This window comes from Poecilia reticulata, linkage group LG14, assembly GCF_000633615.1.
Source record: "Poecilia reticulata strain Guanapo linkage group LG14, Guppy_female_1.0+MT, whole genome shotgun sequence".
Lineage (NCBI taxonomy): Eukaryota > Metazoa > Chordata > Actinopteri > Cyprinodontiformes > Poeciliidae > Poecilia > Poecilia reticulata.
Genome location: NC_024344.1, coordinates 5,409,239 through 5,431,423, shown reverse-complemented (window position 1 = coordinate 5,431,423; position 22,185 = coordinate 5,409,239). Strand labels below are relative to the sequence as shown.

At 37.3% G+C, this 22,185-nt stretch overlaps 2 protein-coding genes and 1 long non-coding RNA gene across 8 annotated transcripts; all 3 read right to left on the bottom strand.

The window, feature by feature from the left end:
* Positions 1-76: 76 nt before the first annotated feature.
* sparta (spartin a) lies at positions 77-7,054 on the bottom strand. 5 transcript variants are annotated; one of them, XM_008427302.2, is made up of 9 exons: positions 6,985-7,054; positions 6,616-6,824; positions 4,625-5,387; positions 3,198-3,392; positions 2,739-2,895; positions 2,316-2,510; positions 2,034-2,195; positions 1,465-1,555; positions 77-457 (listed from the first exon to the last, which is right to left on the bottom strand). In XM_008427302.2, exons 3-9 carry the CDS (start codon positions 5,384-5,386, stop codon positions 166-168), a joined length of 1,854 nt encoding a protein of 617 aa, XP_008425524.1. In that variant the 5' UTR covers position 5,387; positions 6,616-6,824; positions 6,985-7,054; the 3' UTR covers positions 77-165. The 5 variants fall into 5 exon arrangements, with proteins under 5 accessions (XP_008425524.1, XP_008425525.1, XP_008425528.1 ...); XM_008427303.2 differs by having other exon boundaries at positions 6,993-7,037; XM_008427305.1 differs by lacking the exon at positions 6,985-7,054 and adding an exon at positions 1,037-1,100 and having other exon boundaries at positions 372-457; positions 6,616-6,978.
* Positions 7,055-7,809: 755 nt separating this feature from the next.
* Positions 7,810-12,570, bottom strand: ccna1 (cyclin A1). The gene is made up of 9 exons (XM_008427307.2): positions 12,306-12,570; positions 11,097-11,255; positions 10,803-11,022; positions 10,096-10,208; positions 9,768-9,994; positions 9,481-9,685; positions 8,847-8,960; positions 8,592-8,725; positions 7,810-8,472 (listed from the first exon to the last, which is right to left on the bottom strand). Exons 1-9 carry the CDS (start codon positions 12,315-12,317, stop codon positions 8,421-8,423), a joined length of 1,236 nt encoding a protein of 411 aa, XP_008425529.1. The 5' UTR covers positions 12,318-12,570; the 3' UTR covers positions 7,810-8,420.
* Positions 12,571-19,044: 6,474 nt separating this feature from the next.
* LOC103475565 (uncharacterized) lies at positions 19,045-21,069 on the bottom strand. Of its 2 annotated transcripts, XR_535343.1 has the most exons (3): positions 20,849-21,069; positions 19,734-19,822; positions 19,045-19,600 (listed from the first exon to the last, which is right to left on the bottom strand). It is a non-coding gene; the product is annotated as an uncharacterized LOC103475565 (long non-coding RNA). The 2 variants fall into 2 exon arrangements; XR_535342.1 differs by having other exon boundaries at positions 19,734-21,069.
* Between the last annotated feature and the right edge of the window lie 1,116 nt (positions 21,070-22,185).

The window sequence follows — 22,185 nt, the reverse complement described above, 5'->3', positions numbered from 1 at the left end:
TGATATACTCTATCCACTCAGCCACAGTCTCACCTTTTAATAAAAATGTATAACCCAATTCAAGCAACACTTAAAATCGAGGTTATTATAATATTTTAATATATTCATTTAAATACACCATTAATTTATACTGTATGACAACAAAGCACTAGGTCTAGTAGAAATTTATTCTTTCTTCTTTCCGTCTTGTTCCTTATTCACATCCTTTGTCTTTTCTGGTGCCTCTTCTTTCATCTCCACCCCCTTCTCAGCTTGTGTGAGATGTTTGTCATTTTGCATCGTACTCTCTTCGGTTTCCTCATCGTCAGATTCTTTAACCATGGCCTTGGCCGTCTGCTTGCCAGTTGTCTTCAGGAAGGCTTTGAGACCCAGATTGTCAAAATTATGTGCAGTCAGACCAATGTTGCCCACTGAACGGAGAGCTGTATCTGTGGCTTGGCCCGCATCATTGCCGTACCTTCATCATAAATAATTTGGAGGCGTTAGAGAATAAGAGTGTGGTAGAAGAAAATAAATGACAACAGAGTTGAGGTTGTAGGAGCACCAAAACATTACTTTAAGGAAAAACACGCCAACTCTAGCATATTTTTGCATGTTAAAAAGTGTTATATGTCATGACATCACTTAATCTGGCATGTAGCTTACAGCAAAAAACAATCAGTCTAGAAGAGAGGCTTGGTTTATCTGTTCACCAAAGTATGCAGCTTCAAAAGTCTTTATGTCCAGTTCATGTATGCAATGTTTTAACAAGTGTAGATTTCTGTTTTTAAGGCATAATGATTATAATACATAAGAACTGTACCTATTCATAACTATTTGAATTGAAGAACATGCTGTTAGATGCATCAGCTTGCATCTTTCGGCATATGGTGGATATAAAATGCAAGCCTAATGCAAAAAAAGACCTCTGAAAAGCATTCTTTAAGTGAGCAAATTAGTTTGAAAAATACCAATTTAGTGTGTGCTGCACCAGGTTGTGTAAGGTTATTGGTTGGGTTAGTAGAAGCACAAGACTAAGATCAGTTGTTAATTTGACCTTTACTTCCCAGTGAAGTCACATCTTCCCAGACATGTTTAAAAGATTCTCTAAACCCCTAAATCTGAAAAGAAACAACAGTGAAAAAGGGTCAGTTCACAAGGAAACCAGAAGGAAAAGGAGAATGGCAGAAAAGTCATGAAAAAACACAATATCTGACACACTGTCAGTGCAGTGCCTGAAAGGTGGCTGGTGAATGAGGTGGTAATGTTTTCTATACTTTAATGCTAGTTTTTACAAATGTACAACCCATTGATTGTATGAAGAATCTGAGAATCGTGTTGTCAGTTTTCTATTCATGACAAAGACAGATTATGTCAGATATAACAAACGTATCTTGACTAAGACATCCCTAGTTTAAACAAGCAATCACATAGAAAAAAGAAAGATATAAAGACAAGAGGTGTCGAGTCAAGAGGTCAACTCACTTGTACTTTACTGTTGTGACAGTTTCAGTTGCAACACTTTTGCAGACGTGTTTTGCTCCAGTCTCTAGACTTCCCCAAACTGTACTTAAACCTAATTTGAAAAGACATTTTAAAAATGTACACTAGCCATATCAAACCATCCCATGGGTCCAAATTTACCACCCTCTGTACACTCATATTCATTAAATTAGAATATGCGTTCAGATGAGGCCCATTTGTTGGATTAAATGTATCTTTTGTAAATAACCACCTTTAATCAGGTGTTATGTAATCATTTCATTAAGGCCCACAATTCTGAATTAAATATGTTTTTTAATGATATTATATAATGTTCCAATTTTAAATGTCATGTTTTCATTGCCCACAAGTGGAAAATCATCATTTTCAGTCATTCAATTAACAGAAATAAATGCTTTCAAACTTCTATCTGTGTGTAATTCATCATACGTTTCAGTTAGTGATACATTTCCTGGAATAAATGGGCTTTTCCCATTTTTTAAATGGGATATTCTAATTTATTGAATGGGTTTGTGTATCCTTACGCTCGTCTTCTAAAACTTAGTAAATACCTTGTATGCTGCTGGCTGCTACAAACTTGGCTCCATCGAAGTTGGAAGCCTGGCCATCCTGACTTTTTTTCAGAGACTCTGGGACCAGCTTAGCACCGTGCTTCTTCACATGCGGTGTCACCTTTTCTGCCACATGTCCTGCAATTGTACTGATGCCATTCACTGTAGATGCACAAAGTGATACCAAAGAAATAGATTTAGGTACAAACGTACTGATACTCACAGATCAGGACAGAATAATAGATTTTACCTTATCGGTAACATCAGTCTGGTTGCTCTTACCTAAGAATTTACTGACTCGAACAGCGCCCCCGGTGGCTTGTTTGGTAGCATTCAGACCTTGGGTGACCTGTGGACTGACCTCAGATGGGGTCTCCTCTGGTGTGATGCGGTCCCGGATCCTGGCTGCTCCTTTCTGAATGATATTCCCAGTGGCCTCTGCGCCTTTTGCAAATGACTGACTCAATTTCGTAGCTCCTATAAAGATAAAAACATCATTTTATTTATTGTAGTTTCAAAACATCAAGCAAACCATTTTGTTTTTCCAACACTAAATACTGTTAAGTATAGACTAGACCGGTGTCACTGTAAACAGCAACCACTAGTGGAGGATTATGTGGTAACCCACTGTGTAATCAACTGGTGTGTAACTCTGTGCTGATGTTCTTCAAGTTTTCATTCTGAGAGTCTTTTTGCAAAACCCACCAGACAAAATTCCTTGAGCCATCTTCTCGCTCCATCCAGGAAGTAGAAGTGTTGCCTTTTCCCCCTCTGGTACCATTTCATCTGCTTGCTCATGCGGAGGACTCAGGGGAATTTTATCAGTCAAGTTTATGACCTCTCCTTCAGCTCCTTCTGTTCCCTGTTAGACAAGTCAAAGCTTCATTCTTAATGGCGAGCTTTAAGACAATATTGTTTCTGTAAGATACCTGTATAACCTAAAACATGTCACTGGCTTTATCAGGTTGTTTATATAAAAACACAAACAACTTTCTTCATCTTTAAAATATCATAATTTTGGGAAGCTGAACTACTCAATCTGCAAAAAGAAGACTGAAAATACTTACAAAATATTTTACTGATCCCAAAGGGAAATTAAATATTGCGGTAACTCGGATTAATTCAAGGTAAATTTTTATTCAACACAAATTAGTTGGGACTTACCTGGATCCTGAGATCAGCAAGTTGTGATAGAACATCCTGAAACATCTCACAGTCCGCAGCAGGCAGTTCAGACGACAGCACTAAACCCACATAGGAGCCGGGTAACTCTGCCAAGCAGTCGGGGAACATGTAGATGCCAGAGTTAGCCAGCAGCACCGGGGTGTTTGCTGACAGGGGATACAGGCGGTCACACACCTGAAAACCACAAGGACAGAACAAAACAGGACAATCAAAGCTCTATGCAGGGCGTCTGAAGAGACTTTATTTTATTCTACTGAAATTATTTTAACTTAACACACTTTTCACAAGTAGTTTGTAAAACAATAATAACTCCTATTAAGTGATTTCAGAGTTTATCCATATTATGATTTAAAGTTTAAAATATATTTTTATATCTTCATAAGGGTTCATATATTTTGTTTTCAAACCGTGTAACCATGGACCTAGGTCTGTCAATCAAGTTTTGAAGTATCTGTTATACTAAATCTAAAGCAGGAAATGCAGGACTTCCGTTGAGATCTTTTTCATATTTAATTTCCCCCATTTTGTCTACTTCTGCAAGCTATCAAAGTTTTTTTTTTTGCTTTTAAATATCACTGAGACAGTCCCAAAGTTAAGTAAGTGCTTCCCCCCCCCCCCATCACTCCCAAAATGTGTCATTTTCTATGAAGCAAACTATCCGAACTTGTTGTTGTAACCTGCCACTAGTGTGCAGATCTGTCAGAATGACCCCTGTGAGGACACAGGAGCCTGACCAGCAACACAACAGAAGCGCAGAGTCATCTGTTAATGGGACCATTGTCTGACTGGGAAACAAAGCAGAGTCAGAATATAGGGACAGCCTGGTTTGGTGGGAAGCACAGTCATGGGTTGCAGTGAAATACAAAGCAAGACACAATGCATGCTTTGTAGTGATGCCAGAACAGATATTTATTCTATTGAAGGAAATTAATTGAAAGGGAGATTTAAAAACAGTTATACCATTAAATAGAAATGGACATCATGGAGATTTGCAATGCAAAAGCTAACTGGTTTTAATTCTACTCCTAAACAACATTTCAACAATCTGATCAAAATTTGGTGTTCATAAAAAGAAAACAATGCAAACTTAGAATTGAAGAGATATAATACAGATTTTGGTCCTGTCAACACTTAAAATGTCAATACATTATGGAGGGTAAAATTCAAATTAATCCAAAAAATAAATTTTAAGATGCTTTAAAACATCCTCCCTGTCATCTGTGAGACAAACGTTACTTTGTAGTTGGCTTTCCAGCTGCGCAACATTATAATGACTCATACTGGGAAACTTCTAAAAATGAAGAAGTGATTCTGTGTGACGTCACACCCATTTACCTTGAAGACACACACACCCAAACCTTCTTCCAAACAAAGCAAGGCTCTAATGAATGCCTCTCTTTACTTACATGTAAAAATCCAGAGGGTTTTCCAGCACTGCGATCACTTTGCTGATTATCCGTTGTGATGACACGGAGGTAGCCCGGAGAGGAGAGAGAGCTGACCTGACCGTTTGGTTCGACAAAGAACAGCTGCACCCCAGAGGGGATGGAGAGCAGCTCCTTCCCATCTGGTGGTTCCCTTGACCAGAGGCCGCCTCCAGCAGGATCGTAAGCCAGGCTGCGGTGCCCATCCATTGGCTTTGGAGTGTATGCTGGAGGCAGGTCTGTTGAGCTATCCATGGCCACAGTTTCCAGATCAGCTGCAGGGAGTGTGTGTGTGTTTGGGACAGCAGGGAAAATAGAACTGATGGGGGCTGGTGTTGTGCTGCGGGTTGTATCTGGTATGGTGGGGTACAGATGGAGGACAGAACTATTGGTGGGCTGACTGTTAATTACCAAGTCTGGGTAAAGAGGAGTAGAAAATTTGCACAGTAAGTGTGTGTCCCTTGGTGTGGACTTTTCCAGATCAGACAGACGGATGTCGATAGTCCCTAACATTTCCTTCATCTTCTGCTGAAGCTGCCTAGCCTTGTCCCAGACCTCTCCTTGATGCCTTTCCCCTCCAGTAGGAACCTCCAGTCCTTGACGAAGATGCAGACGACTCTTCTTGTAATACACCAGAGCTTCTGATTTGTTGTCAGCTTCCTGAGCCGCTGATCCATGGTTCATGGATTGTTGGGCCAGCTCATACTGATCCTTAATGACCAGCAGTTCAGCAGGCTCAGCCATGCTGGAAGGCATATGGGAAACAGAAACTAAGACAATACGTAACCCTTAACAAAAAATACCTGCAATTTTAGGATGCATTTAAGTTGTATCACTGAACTTACAGACATATAAGGATCTTAATATAATAGAATATCAAAAAGTAAAACTTATATTTTATGGATATAATGCAGAAACATATTTTAAGTGTTTACTCCTGGTAATTTAAATGATTCAGGATCTTAAAAAATGTAAATATGACAGAAAACTAACACAAAATAAATACAGAATGTTATGTTAAAGCCTAAAGCCTCATGGTTAAGACTTTGGTTATTGACACCCTTCTCAACGGGGTAAGCCGCTAAAGATCATTGCTAAAAAAAAAAAAAAAAACTTGGCTGTTTACAAAGTTCTGTATCCAAGTACAACAATGGAAAGAAGAGTGGAAGGGAAAATGTGTTCAAGCAGCTTTGAAATGACTATGAAACAAACCTCACTCAGGAGTTTGGGTTAAGATTCATATGACCGGAACTACAATTGGAGTCAACGTCTAAAAAACCACCACATAGATGTATCCACTACATGGATTACAAGCCAGGTACATGTTGCCTTCTATTAATCACTCCTGAGCCAGAAAAAAGACCGCAAACGAGAGCACAGTGATTTAAAATAATCTTATTAGATCAAAATAAGCTTGTTTGAATTACTTAATGCAGTAATTCAAATAAAAAGAACCCCAACAAAGTTTTGAGGCCATATCCTTAATAATAATAAATTAAATTTCCAATGAGATTTATTCTAATTTGAAATTATAGACAGCAAAAACGAGTCTTAAGTACTTTTTGTTTAGTTTATAATGCAAATATCGTACACATCTTTCTCTAAGAAATAGCTTGTTTTAAGTCAATAATTCCTCAATATTTTTAGAAAATAAAAGTACTAGGTCCACTGGCAGATATTTCACTGATATCAGAACAATGTCATGCCATAAGTGAAATAATCTGCCAGTGGAATCAATATTGAGGAATTGTTGACTTAAAACAAGCTCCTATTTATTTTTGAAAAGAAATTGTATGTTTGTCTTATTTCAAGTGTGCTAAAATATGTGCACTAGAAACCAGACAAAAATACTTGGTAAGATTTTGTACTTTTGAAGTGTACACATTGATTTATCAATGTGTACACTTTGGGATCAGCTTTCTTTAGTTTTACTGTAAGAACGAAAGGAGAGGAAATTAAGAATTTCAGCTTACCTGTTGCCAAGACTATCCAAAAGCACGTAACTCCAGCTGCCTGACTGCAATATTACAGGAACTAGCGTGAAGAAAGCTAGTCAGGTGTTAGTTATTGACAGCTAAAAGGTTAGGTTTGAGCTCTGTAAAAACAAAACCGGTTTTTCCAGAACGACAGCAACCCTGAAGCAGGTACGAGTCTTCGGACAGATCTCCATGCCAACAGGGACCTACAGCAAAAGTTAAATCAGCTCCGTACTTCAGTTTCTCAACAATTTTCGGTTCTCACACAGAATCAAAAGATTTTTGTCAATCCACCTGTGGACACTAGCTACTGACAAGAGAGAAAATACTTTTCGTCAACTTAAAAAACTAAAAAAAAAATCTTACAAACGTACGGAGAAATCTGGGTGCACTCCTTAGCAGTCAGCCGTGGAATGAGCTGGAAGGAAAGTGGCATCAAGCGGAATGGGAGGAGATTAAACGGGCGGGGTGGGAAAAGTTCAGAAATAACCTGTCAGAATGATTATGCGGTATCACATTATGAACCACCCACATTATGAATATAAACCAACCATGCAACACGCATTTTTACTTGTCATTTCGTAGAAATTAATTTTCACTCTAACATAAAGGGATTTATGATGATTTTTTTTTGTAAAAAAAAATATTTAAGGGGGGCGGGTTAAAGAAGGGGGTATGGGGAAATTACAGCAACTATATTTACACACCAGGTGACAAATGGTACACACCCAATGTCTGACCTGAGTAATAAATATTTATGAGAAACGTAATTGGATTAACATCATTTTTATTGTACATTTTTATACACCATGTTTGCATAATCACATTTTGAAGTGGAATTATTTTTGTTGGATATCTTCTTCTTTTTTTTTTTTTTTTTACTAAAACAATACTAGTATTTGTGTGAAAGAACAGTCTTTTAATCAAGGATTATATGTTCCACTATGGGTTGAGAAAAATAATCCCCACGTAATCAAAACGACAAACAAAAAATTCAAATAGTTAAACAGACTTTGACTTCTCATTTATAAAAACAATAATGTTCAAAGAAACTTTACAATATCTTGAAATACCATTCAGTTCTGTAAACAGCTCAACAGGAGTTGAACAACATCAAGCAAGTTGGCAAAGTGTAATTCACAATGAAACTGCTTTACAACATATTTGACTATAAAACGATGACAAACAGAATAAGACAACATAACTACCTTTATTTAGATGTTACCTGATGATGTTGCTGGTAATACATCAAACCAGTTCTGTAACTTTTTGACGTTATTGTGTGAAGAACTAAAACTTCTATTAAATCCCAAGATGATTGAATTACATGGTGTCAGAAACATGTCTTATTACAACGATTGAAATTTCCGTTCTCACCTCATCATAATTTAGAATGTGATAGGTGTTGGAGCCTATAATGCACTATCACACACTCTAAAATGTCTACAAGTGAAGTGAAAACAAAAGGAATCAGACTGCGAAATGCTTAGTTGTTTTAACTGCTGTAAAATGCATGACCTGATAGCTAGATTTTGAAAAGAGAAACAGTCATACATGCATTAGGCATAGCATATAACAGTTCAAATAAAAATAATTTATATAATACTGAAAGTAAATCCATGTACGCCCCCAAGGAGTTTCAAACATTAACTGAACTCCTTTAATTGTGCATAAATAACTATATTTGATTAAGAAAAGTGAAGGAGTCCACATGTGTGTGGTAAAAATGAATGGCTGTGCTTTGTTTTTAGTGAGCTGTAACTATGCTCTGCTGGGAGGATCAGGAAGACGAAGTAGTGGAGTCAGGGGAGAGGCAGAGCAGTGGGGGGAGAGATCCCTGAAACACGGCAATACCTATGAAGGAGACAAAGACAAAAAATAAGATATTTTTAAAAATGTCCTTGATTCATGAAGAACTAAGATGGCAAATCTAGTTTCATAAATTCCAGTTGGGACTTCCTGCCTCTCCTTACCTTGACGTTTTGTACTTGTCCCTGACAGCTTGTTGTGGCCGAGTCTCTGCACTGATATACAGCTTGTGGAGAGAAGTCAGGCAGGGCATGATTTCCTCCATCGTGTACCCAGTAAAGGTAATTAAAGAATCAGGCTATTTAAAAAAAAAAAGAAAGAAAGAAAGAAATATTGGTATCATTTTACAAAAAAAAAACAAACAAAACAGAAACAAGTAATTATTATGCAGAAAAACGTCATCATCTGGACCAACTCACCCAGTAAGATTTATGTATAGTGTAGGTAGCTAAGCAGTAGGTTCCAGCTGCCAGTAAGGATGGGGTGTATTGAAGGAAGGGATCCGTTTCTAGTAGACTTAACTCTGCTATGTACTAGAAGAAAAGGAGAAGATGAAAATACAGGGTGCCTTGCAAAGGTTTTCATATGTCTTGAAGTTTTCATTCTTTCCTTTTATGTGATAGATCAACACAAAGTACATCATCACTTTAAAGTAGAAGGAAAAGGACAAATGCTTTTTAACATCCATGTGGGAATATGAAGCATTTGTAAATTTACCAACATATGGATGTCCACTTACATGGATAGGCGTGGCAAAGAGAGTATTAACAGCCAAGCGGCCAACAATAATTCTCTAGGAGCTGAAGAGATCCACAACTGTTAGTCATGGACTCCATTAATCTTGTGTAAATGAAAGAATGGAAAGAAGAAAGCCTCTGCTGAAAGAAAGAAACTAGAAGTCCAGTTTTTAGTGCTACACCTGGTCAGACAAAAGGAAAATCCAACTTTTTGACTTAGAATGTTCTAAAGAACATAACGTGACAGAACGACTCGCCAGAGTCCTCACAGAAATCTCGTCCCGACTCTGTTGAAAGCCATTCTTTCTGAACTCACCATAGCAAGGTTCTCTGTTGTTGAACAGACAGAGTGGATGAACATGAACAGGCGAAGGAACTGATTGGTGGTGGGTGCTGCCATCTTGAAGTCCAGCACCTTTAGCAGAACGCTCTCCATCCGCAGTAGCTGTTTCTTAGCGTAGGTGCAGTCTGTGATGTACACAAACTCGTTCAGTTCGGGAGGAAAGATCTCTTCATATTTTCTACGAAACAAATGGCATCACAATTACAACCAACAACTGCCATGTGCGGAGTTACCGGAATGGGCAGGGATGACTTTCTTACGCGGCAATCAGTAATGCAGCTGTTCCCACCAATTGCAGCTTGTTCCTCTTGATAAATGTTGTGTAGGACAGAAAGCGGTCCAGGTAGTTTACAGCAAGGTGCAGAGTTTCAGAACCGAGCTTGTATTCCTGGACAACCTCCACCAGCCAGTCCACCAGAATGACCCGCATACCATTGGTGATCTCCGGATGTCTCTCCAAGTAGCTTGGCTTTGGCCTGAACTGCTTCTGGAATTAGTAACCAGCATGACTAAATAGCACAAAAATGATCATTAACAAGAAAGAAAATATTTGTTTTAAAAAACAAAACAAACAAAAAAAACACTCACTTCACTCTCCCTCAAGTTCTTGTAAATATCTTCTGAATAATCAAAACAGAAAGTCTCTCTAGATATCAGGGATTCTTCTGGTTCGGACAGCATGGAGGCATCCTGGCATGAACCTGGTGAAGAGTAATTATTGAAAAAATAATTGCTCTTAAGTATAAAGTACTTAAAATGGTATAAAGTACCATTTTAAGTACTTTATAAAAGCATTCGAGTTTGTCATATTTTCTCACATTAGTCAAAAACTGCAATATGTTTTGTTGGAAATTTTAAGTGACAGACTAACACAGAGTAGTGCATACTTATAGCGTTGAGGGGAAAGAATATGATGAATAAAAATCTGAATTCTGTGGTGTGCATTTGTATTCATCCCACTTTAATCAAGACCTTGCAGAAACGCATATCACTGCAGTTAAAGCGGCAAGTGGTTTTTAAGCGATTTCTCTTCCAGCTATGCACACGCACCCACCACGTTCTTTAATATGAGCTTTCTAAAGATCAACCTTTGCAAAACACTCAAGATTTTTTTAAGTAAGATTTAAAGCAGTGCAATACAAATTTTTTCACTGCTATTTATCAAAACAATATAAACAAACTATTACTATTTTTGGTTGTACTGCAAGAAGAAATGTGGAAAAAGTTCAACAGGTGTAAAAACCTTCCCAATGCACTGAAGAATTTTTATTTTTCATTTTGCAGGCCAAACTTACTTGAACTAAACTCCATCAGGAGCCTGACATGTTCATTCTGCAGGGGATTAGCATCAACCTCGAGGTCATAACCATCTGAAATGACTTCCTGACCCGAAGCGGCGAGAACGACTTCACAAGCCTCCTCGACATACACATCATAGCTGGAGCTGGATGGGCAGCCGAGAAAGTTGAGCTGCGAGCTGTCTGAAACAGAACTGTGCTTGGAAAACTGGCTTCCCTGTGGAGGAAATCAGTCGTCTGGAACATGGAAGGTCTCTGGTTGCAAAGTGTGCGGATGCTACTGTTGCCTACCTGGCTTAGGGATCGTCCACGCTGCTCGTTTTCTGACAAGGATCCGAGAACTGAGCGCTGTATGGTCCTCGGGTACTGAAAGGATTCTGCTTTGGTTGAAGATGGAATGTTTTCCTTGTGAGTGGGACTGCCACGATGGGTGTTTTTACTGAAATTCATCTTTGAAACAGATTAAAAGAAAGTAAAAATAAAGTTTTTTTTACTTTTGGCAGAAAGGGGTAGAATATAAAATAGATTTCTTTACTGAAAATGCTGTTTTTCTCTTACTAAATATAATGTTGTGAAATATGAAGTACATGTTTTTACATTACAGAAAATGTATTTAATTACTCTGTTAGTGTCTTCTCAAATGCATTTTATAATTATTTGTAGCATCATTAGGCTCCATGGTTGTTGATAGACCTATGCAGTGCCCATCCTTATTAAGAGGATGTAGTCTGTGGCATTGTGACTTTCTATTTACAGCATGAAATCCATTGACTCAAAAATAAATTTAAAAAAATGACCAAAAAACAAAAAAAAGATAAGTACAGTTCAAGTTCTGGAGTGAACTGCCAAACGGTATTATATACAAAAATGTCAAGAAATTATGATTTCATAAATGGAAAAAAGAGAAAATAATTTTATTAAAGAATCAAAAATATGATGCAACCTGATAACAGAAAATATTTTTGACATTAGCAGATAAACAGCACACTAAGAAGTTATAATCAGCTCTGCAACACAAGCAAAAAAAAAAAAAAAAAAAAAGAGCTCTGAAACGCCATTGTCAGTGACTGCAATGTTTTACTTTACTCTTTACAAGAAATGTTAAAAGTTCTCCAGCTTCCTGCTTTATTTTGGTAATGAGTTGCATTAGTTTAGCTTCACACATTACACACCATCAAAGCAGAAAACGTGATTCAGAGTGAGACGTTTTAAATGTGGTGCAATTTGGTGATAAGGTATTCTTAAAAACAAAAAAAAAGGGGGGGGTTCTTGTCTGGAGATACAAACATGTAGACAAACATGTTAAACACGGTTTGTCATTCTAAAAATGATAGGGACAGATACACATTGCCATGGTTACAAGAATTTATCAAACTTTAAATCAATCACAGATAAATTCAAACAAACAGACGGGAGTGCAGTAAAATGTGGAGAGCAAAACTTCTTTGTATGACAATAAAAACATATCAGGTTTTCATGAACTAGTCAAGCCGAACTCACCATAACCAACATCGAGCAGATTCCCAGCGGAAAGGAGAATGCACTCTTCTAAATAACAAACCGCGCCAAAAGCACTCTTAATCAACACTTTTTTTTTTTTTTTTTTTTTTGGAAACAAGTAAGACAATCAGCGACCTCTAGCCACGCCGCGACGAGCTGGAGCAGATTATTTTGCTGTGCAATAAATCTCCGGTGGGATAGGACTCAGCAATCAGATGTTTTTGTTTTTTGTGTGTGCGAGTTCTGTCCAATAAGGTGCCAGAGTGCAAGTTCAGACTGCTTACGTCACAGAGTCAGCGAATTCATCTGTTTGCTGCAGAAACAAAAACAAATTTGTGTGATGCACTTTTTTTTTAAAGACATCAGTTCCATTAAAACAAAGAAGGTAGATGTAGAACACATGGACATATAAAACCTAAGCCATGGAGGATATAACTATGAACTAATTAGGTGTAGTATTAAAAGTAGGTTATGGAAATAGACCACTATACATTAGATTATTAATAACTTTAAAAGATTATCTAATAACTCGCTAAAATGCAACTCTGTTTACTATATCGGAAATCTAGAGAACCGTGATTGTGCTTCCCTGCTGCCATCTCTGGCAAATGAGTTGGTGCTGTTAGAGTACAGCTCAGTCATATTTATCAAAGAAAATTATAGTTTTACATTGAACAATTAAGCATTTTATCATTAAATGTATCCGTTTCATATTCGTAAATGCAGTGTCACGGGAAAACAAGACCTCCCCAGAAATATACAATAAAGAAAGACAAAAACTAACATATCCGTTTAAAAGTACAACAGAGAAATGTCTGTGGAAATTGGTAGATTTTTGTGAGGGCCTGCAAGTTCCACATGTTCCACCGGATGGCAGTATTTCTCTTTAAGAACGATCAACCGCAATTCTGCAAAAATTATAATAGATGTTGGCCAAAAAATCTGAACCAACCACCTTATATTTAATCCCCATTAAAAGTATTTCATCAAATTGGCCCTGAAACACTGGTCTCTATGGACTGGAAATGGCGCAAAACTGTGAAATATTTTCCCAATTTCAAACCTATGACTGAAACATGTTTTGTTTTGTTTTGTTTTTTTTTATCTCTGGCATACGTTTATGCCAGAGATAGGGTCACATTAATTACAAATAGGGTTACATTAATTACAAAGTGTTACACGACAGGAACTACATGTATGAGAAGCATAAACTGTTCTCTGATGCTGCTGGTGCTGCTGAGCAGCTCCAGTGAAGCAGCTGTGGATTAAGGATTCCAATTTGCAATCTTTGGGTCAGAAAGCTGCTTCTTGAACTTTCAGCCAACCATCACTTCTAATACTGTCCTGATGGCTGTAATTGATGGGAAACTGTCTCACTTGTTTTTGCTCATCCTTGTTTACTAACCAATCATAGCATGCTTAAATTCCATAGATTTTTTAAAAAAAACATTTTGTTTGTTCTTTTAAATTTAGTTTCCATATCCATATTTATGTTTTGTATTTCAATGTTCGTCCAAGCTAATTTTAACAATTGCAGGCTGTCTTGTTGACAAGGGAAGGTTGTAGAATAAAAGAAGACATTATGCTTATATCAAGATTTGGAAGGTATCCTGTATTATCTATTCTCTGCTTTAAATATGTGAAAATTTTCACTAGGATGCAAAGTACCAGCATGTGAAGAAATAGTAAATAATAAATATTAGTCACTGGATAAAATACATTTTCTGTGTAATGTTCATTCAGGTTCACTTCAAAATCCAACCACATGATGTCAAAAGAAGTCTCAATAAACTCTAAAACTGTATCATGGGACAGCTGCCTGGTCTTACTGCCGATGTGAAAGTGCCTGTGCAATCAGAAAGAGTCAGCAAGTGAAACTTGAAGAAGGAATAGACCTTTGCTCTCTGATAAAATAATAAATAACAAAAAAAAACATGAAGGTCAGACTGAAGTTTGTCCAGGGAATGTAGACAAAACCAGTCTTCTAGAAATAATTTGGTTTAAGATGTCTCTAAAAACAAATTACTTGAAATGTGAGGCATTGGATTAACCTAGTATTCAACATTCACTCCAAAACACTGTCATGGAAATAAATAAATCTTACCTGAGTTGAAATACTGAATCAATCAAGAACGAATCAAAATGCATTTTGATTATTATGTGGTTAAGAAATTAAGCAAAGACAATGATCAATGAAGCACCTGAATAGTCCAGGAAAATGAAGAAAAGATGAAAGTACATTGTTTTTTATCATATACCTGTTACATACAAACAGCATCTCCCATTCAGCTTTCTCCTCTTAGGGAGTTCTTTTCTCAGGCTTTTCAAAGAAAACTGATCTCTGGTTAATTTACTCTATAACCTTGGACGGTTCAAACTGAGTTCAGGAAGAGAAAAGCAACGTCTTCGAATCAACCATCCGCCTGTGCTTCCAGCATGAAGGGTGCTCAATCAATCAATCAATTTTATTGAAATAAAACAAAGTTTGTAACTACAACTACGTCATGTGGGGATGCTTTGTTTGACCACAACCCGATATGTTCGCTTTTACTCTGCAACAAAAACCCCTGCAGATGTCTGTCTTGATCATATCTTTTATGAAATGAGATAAAAGCAGTGAAAAGCAAAGCATGTGAAGAAAAAATTTTTCTAAAATTGGATGTTTCAAATGTGAAATAAAACATTTCCAAATATCTATTTTGTTTCTTAAATGTTGCTCTAAATCCCTTTCATATTTTAAAGGGATTTCTTTGTTTAAAGAAAACGGTGAGAGTAATCCTCTCTCTGACAGGTAAGATACGTTGGATCTTTGTTCTGCCAAAGATTGTATGAAATATCCTCACCTATCTGTTCCAGATGAGATGAGGGATGCGCTGGCCTGCTGTGGCTATCTTCTCCTGTCAAAGCAAAAATCAATATCTGTTCTCTGTTGAGATGAGACGAGGAAACGCAAACGTGACGTCTCCTCAGCCAGCAGACGTCTCCTCGTATGTCTTCTCTTATATCTCAGTCTCACATTGCTCTTCAGTCCATGAGAAGATGCAAATTGTTCTCGACCAACGGGATCGGACCATTTTATCAACGTGATGTATTTTCAAATGTACAGAAGGTTGAAATTTCAGATATGAAATACAGTGAAAACCAGGAGAATTCCAACTAAAAAAACCTTGAAATCACCTTCATCCACCAATGTGTTTCAGTCCCGGTGAAAATATTTACCCCATTATTCAATTTTCTATGCCTAATCTTTACAGGCTCACATGGTGGGTGTTAAGGATACTCTTGGTAGGTCAACGTATTTATTTAAGACCTTTGCTATGTAAGGCAACAGTGCTAACAGCTGGTCCTTATTCAATCATGTACCATCAAGTTTAAAATGGCTTCAAATAGACTCCCAAGTTAACAATAAAAATTGCCATTAACACAAATTACATATTCTATATAAAGGTATTGGCACAATGATTAAATATTTATCTTTTGAAACCTTTTTTATGAGTACTGCATGCTTTTTAAACCCCTCAGTCCTTGCAGTGGTAGATTTTCGCTTTCTGAGTGTTTTCAGTTAGATTGAAGCCATGATGTCCAGTTGAAGAAAGTAATCTTCTCCTTCCCAAGAAACCTTTAAAGCTTTTGTTTTTCAGGCTGTTGTCCTGATGAAAAGCCCAAATCTTTTCCCTCAATGTGAGTTTTTTGACACCAGGCAACCCTTTTCATATTTACAGTCCTTCATATTTCTATTTTATCTGATACCTTCAGTAAACTCTTTATTGGTGCTAAAATGGGACCAGGAAGAAATACAGACCCTTTAGAAATGTTTTGTGTGGCAATTGTGTATTTCTATGACCCTGGATTACATTTTCTTACCTTCACTTCAACTCTGGACAGATCCGCTTTGTTTTCTTCTCCTTCTGAGATTTTCTGCCATTCATTCATAACAATGTCATCCATGACTTTTGTCTTTTGCCCATTTCAGTGGATCTGGACACAACTGTTTTTAATCTTCTGAACTATTTGCCACATGGCAGCAGTAGACGGTGACCATTATGTTTGCAATCTTTGATGACACTGTCTGCCTTTCTTTTATATCTTGGTGATATAGACCCAATCTATCTGTTGGAGCCAACAAACAGCTGTACCATCTTGACGAGATGCAGCAATGCAGTTTATTTATTTATTTTTTCACCAAATGTCAGGATGGATTTCTACAAACATTCTGAAGATTGTTTCAGTTTCAGCTTCCTGGCAATGAAAAGCCAGTGTTGTGCTTTCCTCACCAGGTGGGAGGTGTTAGTGGCCCGATTTCAGCTGTGCAGTTACTCCCTGGTAATTAAGATTCCCTCCAATCGCCACTATTTTGCGGTGCATTAGGAAAAAATGTTGATTATCTCTCTTGTTTTTGAGGTGTACTTAAGGACCAGGATGTTGTCCCTACATCATGTATTTAGAGGCTCCGCTTTAAGCTCGAAGGAATTTCCATTTTCAATCAAAATTAACACAATGACTGTAATCTCATCGTCAAGCTTAATTCTGAAGTTTGTGGGAAAAGTGTGTATTTAGTTATAGGCAGCTATTGAGAAGAGCATCTGGCTCCATTCACATCCCTGAGGCAGGCTTGTGTTTGAAATAAAGTGGAAGAGCTGTGCTTGCTGGCTCTGATGTGTGGTTCACCTTTCAGGAATCCATGCTTACAAAGAGGAGTGATGATCCAGAGTGTTTAGCTTTGACCAGTTTGTGTTGGCTTACTGTGTAAAATGCAGGTCTAAAACCAGAACTATCCTCACATAACTGATGGATTCCTCCCAGGTGCTGTAGTTGCACTAATTCTCACACCTGTTCATATCTAGTAAAAAAAAAATGACCAGCAGGAACAATCTCAAGCTTGCAGATTGTCATCAGTGATGTTTTTTTAAGACCAGTTCTCATTGTTGTAATACTCCAAACTGCTTATTCTCTCTTTCTCCACAATCTGGAATCACATTTTGCTTCCATCAGAGCTTCTCCTCAGCCCCAGAGCATCTTTTTCTACTCATCTGCCTTGTAATCTACCTACACCTTTTTCAACCCCACAAGATTCCATTAGTGTAGTAAAACTCAACTTTCCTCCAAAGTCTTATGATTTGGGTTAATTTAAATAAATTGTTTTTTTTATTTTTGCCCCAGTCCCACAGCAGATGTTTCATTTGAACATGCGGCTATAAAAACAGAGAGATTAAGTACTCATAATCATGAATACTAGTTATAAAAGTTTGAGCTCACAGCTTCACATATAAAGTAACTGAAAGACAATTTCCTTGGTGACAAGCTTCAGCAAACTTTGTTCAATCGGTGTTCCAGTGAGATTTTTGTGTACCGACTCCTGTTCTTTTAAATGGTTGCTTAACGAGTGAAGAGAAAATGCAAAGGGCCCTCAGCTGATGTTTGATTTTGTTATAATTGCAGCACTTTCTCCGAGACGAGTTATATTTGGTTGAGTTCCAGACATCTTTCCCTGTATTGGCTCAACAAGAGGGCTGGTAATCAGCGCTTTGATATCCATTTCTCAAAGAAAAAAAAAAAGATCTCAAAGGAGGCCAACTTGTCTGTGCCAAACCATTCAATAATGTCAAGGAATTAAAATTTGCAGAGAATGCCAACAACCAGCACCAAATTAGCATGACATTAAAAAATAATGGGCATTAAATCCATGTGGTTCTTTTTCTTTGTTTAATAATCACGTTTTCTGTATATTAATGTTTGTTGATTGTTATGTGGATCAAATGACTTTTACTGAAATGAAGACATTTGCTGATAATTTCTTAGCTTAAGAGGTAATTGCTGCATTGAGCATTGAAGGAAACTGAGCTCCTCTCCCATTTTGTTTCTCATTTCCAAATAACTATATTCCTATACATGAGCAGGTTTTCATATACATCAACTTAAAATGTTTAGTCTGTAAGTAGGTGGAGGGTCTCTGAAAGAAATAAATTAATCACAAGAACACCATCAACCGGTGAGAATTTTCTTTTAATTTGATCAAATCAAAATGATCAAATGAATGTCTGGCTGTTTACTGGTGAAAGAGGAAAGAGGATGGGTGAACAATTATGCTACAAATATCATCCAGGAAACATATATGATCTCCATGGGTTTAAATACAGTTGAAAAGGACAAATTTTTCCTCACCAGCTCATCGTTTCTATTCAAAACACTTAATTCACTATTATGAGATAACTGGGAACTTATTTGAAGAAAAGGAAAAATTCAAGGCTGAAGAATCAGAATACAACTGTATACATTAATTATGCATAGAAAAGTAAGACTTTCACAACCACATATGGAGCTTTGACAGGGCTGTAACAAAAAAGGCTGTCACATGCCACTTCACTTCAGAATAATGACGCTGGTCAGAACTGGAGTAGGACAGAATCCAACCTGAATCAAGCCAGAATTTTTAAAAGTCAAATAACAGTTTTCGTTTCAAGCAGTCATTCAACTCTCTGTTGAATTACAGACAGACTGGGCTCACCACAGAGCGCTAATAAATCTGAGTGGGGTGCCAGTTTGTCAGGTCTCCAAGAGTCTGCTTCCCTCTCAGTGAACATTCCTAAAATACTAAACATCACTGGAGAAAAGCAATATAAATTATGGTGCAGGGTCTTAAAGCTTGACCTGTCAGATGTCCAATGAGAGATAAACATAGTGAGACAGAGAACAATTAGATATTTGCAAACTAGAAAAAAATGACAAAATCACGTTGAAATTTTCCAGAAGGACAAGAGGCTTTGTTTTGTACTCAGAACATCAGCATGGTGTAAGTTGTGCATAAAATATCTCCCAGTTTGAAACAGATGAATAATGAATCCCTGTTTTTTGTGATTTGAGGGCCGCAAATCTTTCAGTGCTCTAAATTATTCATGTATTCAACTGAATCTGACTTTGAGGACATTTTTCCTTTCTTCTCCTGTTTCATGAATTTAGAGTGTCCCCTTCAGAGGAATTGCACCAAACTGCCAAGGCCATCAGAGGTAACATAGAACGGTGTTTTCGAAAGGTTCCAGCCATCTGTTGGATGTCTCGCACTAAAAGGCCTCTTTGTTTTTGTCTTTTTCTTCGTTCCTCGATGTTCATTGGAGATGGTGCCAGTATCACATTGCTGCGTCTCATTGTTATTCTGGAGAGGTGCGTTCTTATCAGGCGGCTGTCCTGTATGTGTGTGGGAGGATAGGGTTGGGGGGGTGTCACGGTAACGCCTCGGTATGCTTGCTCCGCTCCATGCCCTCCACTCTGTGGAGATCGCTCTGATTGGCATGCCACCGCTGTGAGACGAAAAGCAGTGGTGTGATATAAATTTATTGGGCCATGTTTCATCCTCTGAATCCTTTTGAAAGCAAAATTGGGATTCTCAAATAGTTCTGCAAATCTTGGAGACAAGCACAATACATATTTTACCTGCTTTGACATGAGTGATGCAAACTTTCAGCTTCATTTTTCCACTGCAGACTTATTTGTCTCATGTTGGAGTCTTGACAAATTGGCTGCTAGGAAATAAATCATGTCTGCTGGAGTTAAAACTCACACAGTTTTGAGCACAGTGCTCAATTACTTGGCAGAAAGAGTATGATGATCATTATTTCTATGCCAATTTTCCAACTTGAACAAATAGGATGTCTTTGCGTGACATAAAGATATTAACCTGAGATGAAAGGCCAGTTTTCATCTCAAGTAAGACGAACCAACTCAAAAACTGAATAAAATATTGTCCAAATAGGCAATAAATAAATAAAAAAATCATCTATTGATTACATTTGAAATTAAAGTTGTACAAAGATCCAATTAGCTAGATTTAGGGACAGTTGCTGACTCAATCTCTGAACTTCTTAAGAAGTTAATAAGAGGAAAGAGCATCAACAAAGAATAAGCTGCGATTGTTTTGTGAAAATCTTCAACCTAAAATATTTTTTGCTTGAATTCTGATGTAGTTGTTATCAGTGTCATTGACACCTGCCAACAAAGCAAAGGTTGAAGACTTGATCGGAAACTAACAGACCACGTGTAATTAGCAATAGTGGTTTGTGTTTTCTCCTATGCTATGATGCAATATTTTTTTTAATCTGCGCCTCAGTCTCTGAGTTTGAAGGTCAAATATCATTTTTAAGAAGTACTTTAATATCAATGCCACACATTTAATAACATTGTTAACATAAAGAATTAAAAAGAAAAATATCTGGAGCTTTATGTTTGTGATTGTTAACGGCTTTAAGTCATGGTTAACAGCTGGAAGTATAACAATATTCCCCCCTGAAGTCTGAATTATGATTTGAAAACCCTGAGGTCTCTGAACACCACTGAGTTTAATTCCAAGTGTAGCTGCTGCCAGTGCTGCACATAGTTGTTGTAAAAGCAGCAGGAATAAGCTACTGAGTAGCACTTCTGTTTCTAATTAAATCGGTGGCACACATTGCATTATAAAACAGGTATTTGTGAACAGATGTTCCTTTTGTGCTTAAATGTATGAAATTAAGATAAATATTTTGTCATGGTCTTGTGGTGCTGGTGGATGTTACCATAAAAAGAGTCAGCAGACTTCACTGGTTTTCAGACTTGTCATTCTGTGATCTCTTTGTACTTGTTGGACAAATTCTGATGGTTTTTGCAATGAGGACACTGGCGATTCTTAGTGTGGTGTAATTTGCAGATCTAAGCTCCAACTTCTAAGACAAATCAAACTCTCCTCGAGAACTCACTCATTTCGAGTGTGATGTAATTCCAACTTCCTGCAGGGAAATCAAACACAGGAGAAGTGCACAACTCTGAAAAATCTTGTGTTTTTTTAAGCACAATTTCTCATTTGCCTCAGTCCTCATCCCCCTCAGCTTACACTGAAAGTATAATAGGAACAGAAATAGTTAAACGCAGGAAATATGCAGGAATACTAATAAAAAAAATAGCTCCATTGTCACTGTGATTTCATCCACAGACAACAGTAGTGGACAAGTATACAAAGCGACCCTCTACATTAACATAATTTCTTATTATTGTTGCATAGATCACGAAAATGCAAACAATCTCCTCCAAAAAAGAAAAAGTGAAACCGGTCTCCTCATCAACTTCTTTAGATTTTCTTTTTCAGCCGTTTCTCCTAGTTGACCAGGACTGCTGAGAGATATGAAATACATCTGGTGATGCAGCAAAAACTTAAAACTCTGAGTTCTCAATTACTTGGTAGGTATGCTGAGACAATCAGTTTCTTTAAAGTTTCCAGCTTCTAGACTGACCTTGAGTTTTGATTGGTTTAAATCATTATAGCCAATCAAGTTTAAGATATTGCTACATTTTTAAAAAATCCTCAAATTAAAATTGTGTGATTAAAAAAGAGAAAAATTGATCAGGGATAAGGAAAGGAGCTGGTTGAAAAGATGCAAGGATGGCAGCACTTCCTTCCATTTTTAAATATAGATTAAATGATCACCAACTTATAACTGTGATCTCAAGAATCTGCGATCAATTTTAAGTAATTAGGTCCACATTTATATCTTTTGCCATGCTTGTCTTAATATGTGGTGGTCCTGTTTTCACAAACAGAATAAATACTTCATTAATCTCAAACTGTGTTTTTGTTGTACCAAACTATTTTAGGGTGTAGTCTAGATTCCTTTTTAGAATGACGAGTCTATGAATTAAGGTTATAGTGGTGCAGTGAACTGGTACGTGTGCCAATCGTATCCCTGCCCCGGTGCGTTGGCCTTGCTCAGTGTTGCAGTGTCTGGTTGCTCTTGGATCGTGCACACCGTTTTTCACTCAAACAGGAACATTTCTAAAGCGTTCTTGCAGAGCAGGTTTGGCTGTATTGGAAATTTATCTGATCCCTCCATCAGTATTTCTGAGAATACTGGAGTGCAAT